Source organism: Rhincodon typus, unplaced genomic scaffold (assembly GCF_021869965.1).
Source record: "Rhincodon typus isolate 14 unplaced genomic scaffold, sRhiTyp1.1 hic_rhity00005123, whole genome shotgun sequence".
Lineage (NCBI taxonomy): Eukaryota > Metazoa > Chordata > Chondrichthyes > Orectolobiformes > Rhincodontidae > Rhincodon > Rhincodon typus.
The window spans coordinates 1-11,571 of record NW_025970761.1 but is presented as its reverse complement, the minus strand read 5'-3'; the positions used below and the strand labels follow the sequence as shown (position 1 = coordinate 11,571).

Below are 11,571 nucleotides of genomic sequence, written 5' to 3'. Positions count from 1 at the left end.
GTCCCTCCGGAAAGCAGATAAGGGTGGGGAGGGAAAGATGTCTTTGGTGGTGGGGTCGGATTGCAGATGGCGGAAGTGTCGGAGGATGATGCGTTGGATCCGGAGGTTGGTGGGGTGGTACGTGCTGCTAGTCACCCTATTTTTGCTGTACTTCAATCGATCATTAGGCCTCTCCAGATTATTCTGATGATTAACTTTTTTGATCATTTTGCTGATCTTCACTAATCATTCTTGTTTTCAAGTCCCTTCATGGTTTCATCTGCCCGTTAAACGTGTTCCCGAATGCTCTCCAGCCCCAAGATCTCTGCACTCCTCCAGTTCTGACCTCTTGTGTATCCGCAATTTCCTTATCCCACCATTGGCTGCCTCATCCCCAAGCTCTGGAATTATCCTAAACCTCTTCACCTCTCTGTTCTTGAAGACTGCTCTTTTAACCCACCTCTTCTAACCTTCTGTCCTTTAATTACAAGGTTTTGCCTGTTTTCTCAGGTGAATGTGAAAATTCCCATGGTACTATTTCGAAGAAGTGCAATGGAGTCACCCTCAATGTTCTGGCTAATATTTATCCCTCAATCACCCTCACAAATAAACAGGTTATCTAACAGGTCGAGGTTGTTTGTGGGAGCTTGCTGTTCACAAGTTCACTGCTGTGCTTCTATATTATAACAACTGTACTTCAAATAAATACTTAATTGAATATAACCTGCTTTGATTCATTGTAAGTTCATGAAAGATGCTACAAAAATGCATTCCTAATATCTCCTCATGTAGTTTGATGTCAGATCTTTCTCTGACAATGCTGCCATTTAAGCAATCATGCGACACATCCCTGTGCCAAAATTGCTATATAAATGCGAGGTGTTGTAGACCAGCTTACATTCCATTTCCATTGCTGATTCCATTTCCTGGGCCTCCTCCGGTCATAGATCCGGAACGCCGGTGGTTCAGAAAGAGCAGGGGCTCCAGGCACCGGGCAAACTCTGGTCTGTACTCCGTGTTAATCTGGAAAAGGAAATGACTTCTGTTGAACTTAGAACAGTTGGCTTTTTCCCAGTGGTACTCAATTCCTCATGCTGGCAGCTTGTATCTTACCTTGCTGCTCTGTGTGGGCCTCAGGCGATGGGGGAGTTTAACAATTTTCTGCAGTCTCTCCATGAGTTGCTGCGGACAGGTAAAATGGACAAAAAATGATGAAATTCCAATCCTGGATTAGGAATCCCAATGTACTCCTGGAGTTTTCATGAAAACACACCTTGACCCATCCCAGCCAGTCAGTCAGCTTTTCTTTTCCTCATTTCTAGTATTTCTATAACTTTTACTTTTAAACCTTTTCTCTGTGTTGCTTGCAGAATATTATGCTTTAGTTCCTAAAGACTCGAAGGCCATTTGTGAATGGTTAACAACATCTGCCACTTCTCAACTTCATATCTGAACAAATGTACTGAACTCAACAGAAAATAAATTAGACATTTGTGAAGATTCAATGCTTTCGGAGGCCTGAGCCTTCACATTAAATTAGTCCACATGCATGATTAGCAGGTTCCTCTCTGTTTTTCACATTGGGAGGTGGACCTCACTGAGGCAATGTTGTATCTTGTTCATCAATCATCCCTGCGGTCACTGGCTCCTGGTCTAGCAACACCTCAAATTTAAAATGCTTATTATTGTTTTCAGATCCCTGCATGGGCCCAACCCTTCCTAACCTCTGTACCCCTCCAGTCCTACACCTCTAGGATGCTGTACTCTTCCAATTCGAGCCCCTTTCATGTTCACGATTTCCTTTGTTTCACGATTGGTGGTGCTTTCTGCCTCCTAGCTCTCATGTTCTAAAATTCTTTCCCTAAACCTCTCTGCTTCTGTATACATTTCACTACTCCTCTTAAGATGTTGCTTAAAACCTACCTTGCTGACCACACTTTTGGTCATCTATACTAATGTTGTCTACTATGTCAAGGTTTGTCTGATAATCCCTCCTTTAAAGTGCCTTGGGGCATTTTTACAAGCTAAGGATGTTATATGAATGCAAATTGTTTCTGGTGGGTGGCATCTGATACTGTGGGTGAACAGCAGCAGTTCAAACTGGGTGGAGCTTTTCCAAGAAAACAGTACTGCTAACATTTCATCTAGGACAAAGCAAGGTGAGTGACCACACAGAGAGCACAGCAATGACTGAAATGACCCAGTATTACCTCAGCTCACATTTGATACCCCGTCCCCATGTAATGAGTTTTTGTCTGATTGCAGCCATTTACCTCAGATGCATGTTCAGTTGTCTTTAAATGGGTGAAAAATTATTGTCAGTCAGTACATCTTTATTTTACATCTACAGTTCTCATTCATAAACCACACCTGTGCTCACTGACTTACATCAGTTCCCAGACCACTAATGCTACCATGTTAAAATTCTTAGCCTTGTTCATAATTCTCCCCCAGGTCTCATCCAATCTCTGTAACATCCTCCATCTCAACAACCTTTGAGATGCCTGCACTCCTCCAATTCTGGCCTTTTGCACATCTCTGACTTCCTTCACACTTCTGTTGGCAGGAGTAAATTTGGCTGTCTAGGCCTTCATCTCTGGAAATCGCTCCCTAAACCTCTCCACCTCTCTACGCCTTAAGGCGAATCTTAAAAATTATCCCCTCAACCAAGCTTTTGTGTGAGATATGTATCTATCAACCTCAGTACGTATTGTTTAGGTGATCAGGAGACTTCCCTCTCCTGATGCTTAGTGACACCTGTTGGAAAGTATGAGCAGCTCCTTGTTTAAATGCAGCTTGGGCTCAACTGTGATGCCTCATACAGTTGTGTAGATTGTCCAGACTGCATACATGGTCAGATAAGTATCATCAGCACAGAAAGGAAACGGGAAAATTAACAAACACAAAGTGAGAAAGGAATAATTTTAAAAGATCATTGAATGAGAGAGGAGGCCATTTGAGATGGAATGCTCCAGAGATGGGCGTAAGCAGAGGAATCAATGGAAGATGGAATGTTGGATTAGTGGAGAGGTCAAAGAGGGTGGAATGTATATGGGATAGAAATGCTAAGAAACCTGAGAGGCATCACAGCAAGTTATTCTGACAATGTACTTATGAACTTCCTTCCCAGAAGGAAGGCCATCAAAATTGATCTTTCCCCTGTTCAATGTGAACAAACATGTGCGTGCATGCACACGCACAACCGCCTGCCCAAATTAGTGATCAGAAACTCCAAACCCAGGGGTTACTGCAGCAATGTCGGTTCCTATTGTTGACCCAGTCAACATTGACTAACTGAGCAGAGACAGTGTTGGATCAAACCTGGAACACAAGAGCTCAATGTGTTCATACCAACTAGAAAATTGAGGTATAATGAGGCCAAACATTCTAACAGTAAACTGATTTCATTTATTTACCAATTGTATTTTCAAGCCTTTTAGTGGCTGTTATGAGAGCACTTTCTTCCTTTCATGTCATTAGCCTTTCAGAAACCATTGCACATACTTACATAGCCCAAGTCCAGGAATTCAAACTTATTGGCAGAGCTGAGGAAAGCAGAACAGGTGACAAGGTGGACCTGACCAGAGAGAAAAAGGTTAGGGAGGGAAAACAATTAGTTGATCCTGTTCATTTACTTGAAGAAAGCAAAGAAAGAATTTCTTTTTTAACGTTAAACTTTATCATGTCTTCAAAACATTTCAAAGCATGTCACGCTGTGGTCCAATTTTGAGTTCAAGTGACTGTCCTGCACTGTAGAGAAAGGATGAGGCACACAGAGACAGATAAGTACACAGAAGTGAGAAAGAAGGGAAAAGAGAAAAAGAAACTTGCATTTATATAGCACCTTATGCAACCTTTGTAGCTTTATAGCTATTGCATTAATTGTATCGTAAATACAATACAGAAAATGTGGCAACAAGGTCTTAAAAACAGCAATGTGATAATGATCAGGTACACTGTCTTATTCATATGAATTGGGGATAAATGTTGATCCCAGGACACGAGGGAGATTCCTCCCACTCCTCTTCACAAAAGCACAGTGAGATCTTCTACGTCTTACTTTAGAGAACAAATGAGGCCTTGGGTCAACACCTCAGTTGAAAGATGGCATGTCTAATAATGTGGCACTCCCTCAGGGCTGCACTGCAGTGTCAGCCCTTGGATTTCTGTGCTCACAGATTGGTAAATTGTCAGAGACAGATTGTTGGGAATATGTTGGAGGCCAATGCCCAATGGCACAGAGTGGGGTGCCATATAAACATCAGCCAATCTTCCAAATTACTCACATCTGTGGTTTGAGGGATGGTGAGGATTAGCTCAGATCTCACTGTGGGACAGGGAATCTCCAACAGGATCCATGTTTTCACACACTTCCTGTTGTTGGCCTAGTGTTTTGATACTCAAGAGAGTCAAGGGTTATGAGGGGCAGGCAGGAGAATGGAGTTCCTGATTCACTCACCTGAAGGGTGGGTAACAGTGCAGCCATATTCGAGAGCTGCTCTTTAAAAGCTTTCTCTTTCTCTTCATGTTGACTGGAAAAAGAATCAGAAGTTTTAAAGCTGGAGTGAGGGTCTATTTTACTGCTTTTGTGTTTCTCTAGTCAATTTCCCACTCTCGCCCCATCTCTCTTGAAGGTGCTGTTAGCTCACTGAGGTTCAGTTCAATGGGTACAATGGTTGCCTTTAGTTTTCTAAGCCAACTGACCTTCATTGTGCAAGGCTGCAGCAATTGTCAGCAAGATATTTTGATCACAACAATATTCCTATGGAACTGATATCCACTCTTTTCCAGCAGGGGTCACTGAATGATCAGAAATGGGAACGCTGGCTGGTTACCGCTACCACAGCTCAGGGACACTAAGACTTAATATTATGGCCGTTACTGCTGGGTGTTTTTGTGTGTCTCTATAGCCTGCTGTTCCTCGTAATCCGTATGAGATGAAGATAGCATGTGAAGCAATGAGTCTGGATTTATTATACATCTCTGTATGTAGGAACCACCGTACCAAATAATGGGAAACAGAACTCACGTTCCAATTCATCTCACCCTTGTTAGAGTCATACAGTTCTGACAGCACCGAAAGAGGCCTTTCAGTCCACAAGTTCTATGCTGGTCATCAAACATCCATCTGTTCCAATCCCAATGTTACATTCAGTAAACACTCAAATTAATGAGACAATGTAATATCTGCTTAATTTGATACCCACTGAACAATGCCTTTGATGGGAATTTAAGGCTGTCCAAAACTAGAAGCTGTAAATAAAAGATAATCACCAACAAATTCAATAGGCAATTCAGGAGAAACTTCTTTACCTAAAGGATGGCCAAAATGTGGAACAGTCTACCAGATGGACTGGTTGAGGTGACTAGCACAGATGTATTTAAGGAGAAGCTCAATACATGAAAGGAAGTCTAAGATTATGTTGAACAGGTTAGATGAAGACAGGGTGGGAGGAGGCTCATGTAGAGCATAAACAGGCAACAGCCTGTGGGCTGAGTGGCTCAATGCAAGGGTAATTCCTGCAGTACACTGACAGCACTGAGCAGACTATCCAGGAAGAGGTGCAAATGGTACATTAGGAGAGTGGGTCATTGCTCAGTTCGAGTCCTGCAGCAGGTTGGGAGCAGTGCACCCTGACATTCCTCTCAGTAGGACACGTTGTCATGACAAACAGGGCCAATTGTGATGAGTGGGTTAACTATTCTAACTCAAGCTGCCCTGGGGCAGAGGAATAAAACTGGGTTGAAAGTTCTTTATATATTGTGCCCATCAGGGAAGCATTCAGATAGACACTTGCAGTTTGATACAATACATTATTATTAGGAGCTGGAAATCTGGTTGATTTATCTCCTCCCTCCTGTAACTCCGGCCTTAGGGAAATTGCATTATTTACCACAATCATAGCAAGTAGTTCAGTTGTTTGGAGGGGCCAGAGAAGCTGTTCTTCTCTGAGCATGGAAAGTTAAGCTGAAATTGAGTAGAGACATTCAAAATTATGACGGGCAGGGAGAAATAATTTCCACCGGCAAAAAGGGCACAGATGCAACATGATTGGCCAAAGAGCCAATGGCAAGAACATGAAGCAAAACTCAGTTTGATCTGAGACCTCATCTGAGTCAGCTAAACACCACCTCACCCAATGAGCCTTTAGGGAGAACCCTAGCAATATTGTGTTGTCCTGCTCTCCCACTCTGTTTCCCCCTGACAGTCCTCCTTGCTGCCCCCTGACAGTCCCCTCTGCTGCCCCCTGACAGTCTACTCTGCTGCCCCCTGACAGTCCCCCTTGATGCTCCTGACAGTCCCCTCTGCTGCCTCCTGACAATAGCCTCTGCTGCCCCCTGACAGTCCCCTCTGCTGCCCCCTGGCAGTCTACTCTGCTGCCCCCACCCTCCTTTCTGCTGCCCCCTAACGGTCCACTCTGCTACCTCCTGCCCTCCCATTCTGCTCCCCCCAACAGTTCCCTCTGCTGCACCCTGCTTTCCCACTCTGCTCCCCGCTGACAGTCCCCTCTGCTGCCCCCTGCTTTCCCACTCTGCCCTCCCCTGACAGTCCACTCTGCTGCCCCCTGCCCTTCCATTCTGCTCCACCTGACAGTCCCCTCTGCTCCCCCCTGACAGTCCCCTTTGCTGAGAAGATCACACTTACTTCTGAGCTGTTTTCAGCAGTATTTTCTTCCTCTCAGCTAGTTTTTCCTGGAACATGAAAGCAAACTATCAGGTCTTCATCATGTAAGTACCACATATAATCCACCTTGCAGAATCTCCATCCCTTATACACAGAGTGAAAGTGCTGACCCAGAAATGCTTCTATTAGGGCTGCACCACTCTATAAACCAAGGACCCAATGGACAATTGCCTTCTTTGTTTATTAATGGGACAGTCGAATTTGAGCATTGCACTCATGCTCGGGGCATTGATCTTGAGGGGATGCAGCAGTGAAGGCTCACCAGATTACATGCATGTAAACTTTGAGGCCTGGTTCCATAACTTTGGCTTATACTCACTGAAAATGGTTAAAGTGGGTTCCGACTGCAGTGTAGAAATATTAACAGGATTAGAAAGGGGAAAAACACAGAAAATGCTGCAGAAACTCAGTGAATCAGGCAGCACCTGTGGAGAGAAATGGAATTAATATTTTGATCTTCTTCAGAACAGTCGAGGGGAGAGGTTAAAAAGGAGAGCCCTCCATGGTAACTTCAGCCAGTATGGGAATTGAACCAATGCTGTTAGCATCAGTCTGCATCACAAACTAGCCATCCAGAGGTGAGTAGCTCACTTGGGGGGCTGGATCGCTGGTTGACAATGCAGAGTGATGCCAACAGCGTGGGTTCAATTCCTGAGGTTACCCACCTTCTTAACTTTGCCCCTTACCTGAGGCTGGTTACCCTCAGGTTAAACTTACAACCAGTCATCCCTCTCCAATGACAGACCAGCCCTATGATACTCTGGGACTATGGCAACTTCACCTTATCCTGATACATGGAGCAGCTTTATCACAGTAAAATGTCCCAAGTGAAAACTGACAATGAGATACATAAGAAGATATTTGGACAGGTGACCAAAAGTTTGGTCAAAGTTAGTTTTAAAGAATTATTTAAAGGACGACCGAGGGAGAGAGGCAGAGAGCTTAGTGAAGGAATTCCAGATTAAGGTACGGGCACAAATAGTGGAATGATGAAAGTTTGGGGTGTGCTAAAGGCCAGACCTGGAGGAGTACAGAAGTCTTGGAGGGTTGTAGGACTGAAGGAGGTTACAGAGGTAAAGAGGGAGTATGTCATTGAATGTATCAACACAAGCATTAGAGCTTTAAATTTATGATGTTGCCAGACTGGGAGCCAATGTGTAAAAGGCACAGGTGTGAAGGGTCTTGGTGCCTGACAGGATATTGCTAGCGTAATTTTGAAAGAGCACAAAAGGTGGAAAGTCAGAAGAGTGTTGGAATGGTCATGGTAACATAGGCTTGGGCGAGCATTTGAGCAGCAGGTGACAAAAGAACAGCCTGTGTGAATGAACTGCAAGCCTTCTCTGCCTGTCAATGGCTCCTTATACTCACTGATACCTCTATTTACTAAATTTATTTTGATCTTGTGTGTTACCTGCATACTGTTGAACAGCGAGCTGATGGCTGACTCCTCTTCAATGACATTGGCTGTCACTTCGTTGATCATGGCCTTCAAGAGGATGATGGCTTCTCGTGTGGACGTTTGAAGCTCCTTCACTGCCTAATGAAAACATTCACCATGAGGACCTTCCATAAGGACCTTAAAGACCAAAGGGCTTTAACATGGAGTAACTCCCTTTTTCTTGAGCTGACACATCACTTTCAGTATAATAATGTCAATTTAGTAATCTCATTAGACTTGCTGTCACTCTTCACTCAAAAGGCAGCATATTTACTTCTGAGTTGGAAGACTGTGAGTTCAAATCCTATTCCAGGGGCTTAAACCCAAAAATCATAACTGATATTCCTAGAATAAGGGGAATAGGGGTGTTTGCCCCACTGTCCTGGCCAATATTTATCCTTCAACCACCACCATGAAAAATCAGATGATCTGTCCATTATTGCATAGTAAAGGATAAAGTGACCAAAGTCCCACAGGACCATAGGGCTGCTCTCTCATTAGAGAGAGATGACTGGTGGTGGTTTAACCTGAGGGTCACCATGCCTCAGGCAAGGGGAGATGTTGAGAAGGAGAGTCCTTCATAGTAACCTCACCCAGTGCAGGAATTGAACCTGCACCATTGGCATCACTCTGCATCACAAACTAGCAGTCCGGCCAACTGAGCTAACTGACCCCCAGAATTATTATTACATGACAGTTTGTGGAATTATACTAAGTGCAAAATAGCTGCTGAGTTTCCTACATTACAACAGTAGCTACATTTCAAAAAGACTTCTTGGCTGTAAAACACTGGGGAGAGCCCACAGCCCGAGGTAAAACTGTGCCCAGCAAAGAATCAGATGCTTTAGTAAAGAAGGGGGTAAAGAATAAAAGGAGAGGTAAATGAAATCTTATACAGGTATTAATGCTGTTGATGTTTAAAAAGAAAACGATTACTGTCTGCCTCTGTTTTCATAAAGCAATGGCCATGAACAATTAATTCTCACAGACATTGAACATATTTTTAAAGCAGGGATCCTACATTATTAGCAATAAAATGGTTTTGAAATTAACAGAAATGTAAGGCTTCCTCCACAAAATTACTTTCTTAGTTCTATAAATTAGAATTGCAAGATTCCCTCTAATCTGCAAATTGCTGCCCACTCTGATCAGTGATAAACCATCAAGTGACTCAGCATGTGTTACAGTGTGCAGGAGATTGGCCTATAATTTCTGGAGCGCCCAGGACAATCTCTCCCTTTTGTAATTCACATACCATCACAGCCTGGTCCAGCTTCTCACAGCCTTGCACATATGCAGTCTCAATATCGATGCAGTGGGCTCGACTTTCACTGAACAATGAGATAAACAGTTAGTCAGATTTGAACAGCTCAAGAGAGGCACAAAAAACCCTTAAGTGTGAATTTATGTCAAGAAATATCTATACACCCTCCAATATTATCAACCTGAAATATTGACTCTATTCCTCTATCCACAGGCGCTGCCTGGCCTTCTGAGTTTTTCTCATTATTTCCTGCTTTTATTTCAGATTTCCAGCATTTTCAGCATTTTGCTAATATTCTCTATCGGCTCAGTGGGTAAACCTCAGCTGAGTGCAGGACTGAGGGGTCAGTACACACCTGAAAGACTGTGATTTCAGGCACACACTGAGTTTGCTGGTATCAACCAGTGTGGCAACTGGAGACCATTGCTGGTAAGGCCAGAAGGAACCAGCCTGGCTTCTTCCTTCAAATTGCTGTCCCTGCTAAAGAGATCTAGCTGATATTCTCCTCCCTACCCCAGGAGAACGGCAGCTTCTCCTAGTCCCACCTTGTCTCAGGTCAGACAGAGAACTGAGCCTGGAAGCCTCCTGGTCGAGAATCACTGGCAGGGAGTCATTGTTTGTCTCAACCAGCAAACAGAACAAGATCGTTATTTGCATGGGACTGAATTGCCTGTTTCTGTGCTGTACATTCTGTGGGTCCTGTCCCACAACTGTTTGACTCACACTTGCATGTCCCGAAAGCAGTTGATACAGAGCATGGACTTCTTCTCCGTGGAGAACATGATGTACGGTTCCTCGTGAAGAGCTAAAGAGACAAGAGGGAAACATAAGAACAAAAGAAATAGGAGCAGGATTAGGCCATGTAATTCCTCAAGTTTACTCCACCATTCAGTGAGATCATAGATCATTTTTTTAACCACTTTGCTGTTCTATTCCCATATCGTCTGATTCTATTTGTACCTTACATTACTAGATTACAATTGCCATGGAGTGGAATGAAGTTGACTATAAAAGAACATTGTTTGGCAGGGAACAAACACAATTTGTCTTCTCAATATTTAACTGAAATAAGTTGAAAGAAAAATTACAGAATGTTGCTTAAGCAGACTGATAATTTAGTGTGTGGAGAGTTGGGAGAAACGGTGGTTAGCAGTGTACATGCAGAAACTGACATGTTTTTGGATAATGTCACCATGGTGGAGTTTGCAGATGAAGTTAAGCTCAAGGAACAACACAACAGCTAAGAAACTTTGGGGGAACATAAGAGGTAACTGTTCAGGAATGGGAACAGAAGGCTCTAATGTGAATCTCTGACTACAACTAGATAGGTAAGAATGAAATCAGGAGATTACAAACCCAACCAGCTGGACAATGATTTTATCAACCAACTAAATTTTTACAATAATCCAACAACAGTATGCTGATTTCAATTTTTTAAAACCAAATTTAAACTAGGTTTGAATTCTCATTCCCTGTATTATTAATGTATGCCATGATTATCCATCCAGTCACACAACTACTGCAACTCCATAGCCATCCCCATCCCATTTCAATTTCATTGTCAACAAATGATTTGTAATGAGTTAGCAGCTTTCCAAGCCTGGGACTGTGGATCCTTACGGCATTTCTTATGCAGCGCCTTGGTGCGTTTGGCCAGAGTTACAATCTCGTGACGTGCAAACATTTTTGCTCTGTGTGTGTCATCACGGCAGGAGCTGCAGAGTGGCTGGTTACACGTGTTGCAGTAAAACATGGCATTTGCGTCCTGCAAGAGGCAAAATGAGAGCATCAGGATCTACAAGGAACTGATTATTGAGTGTTACCTTTGAGAAATGTATTGTGTGTATACACACGTGCACATGCATGCACATGCACACAATTTTTCCGTAAGCTGAGCCAAGGCATTGGTTGGGGATATCAATCCTGCTGTAAGTGCTACATGTATGCGGAGTTACTGAGTAACAATCAGGATTTAAAAACTAGACAAATACTTTCACTTCACAACATCAACTTTGATTTATATAGCACCTTAAATGTAGTAAAATTTAACACTGATCCATGTAGGAGATAATAGAGATAGTGGGAACTGCCGATGCTGGAGAATCTGAGACAACAAGGTGTAGAGCTGGATGAACACAGCAGGCCAAGCAGCATCAGAGGAGCAGGAAAGCTGACGTTTCGGGTCTGGATCCTTCTTCAGAAATA

The 11,571-nt window shown here is 43.3% G+C and overlaps 1 protein-coding gene across 1 annotated transcript; it reads right to left on the bottom strand.

Annotated features, from left to right (window-relative positions):
• Positions 1-873: 873 nt before the first annotated feature.
• Positions 874-11,131, bottom strand: rnf207b (ring finger protein 207b; the record flags this gene model as incomplete). The annotated part of the gene is made up of 9 exons (XM_048594007.1): positions 874-1,002; positions 1,093-1,161; positions 3,488-3,556; positions 4,439-4,511; positions 6,626-6,672; positions 8,076-8,201; positions 9,358-9,433; positions 10,090-10,171; positions 10,987-11,131. Coding segments are annotated over 9 exons (816 nt in total), but the record flags the coding sequence as incomplete, so codon positions are not given.
• Between the last annotated feature and the right edge of the window lie 440 nt (positions 11,132-11,571).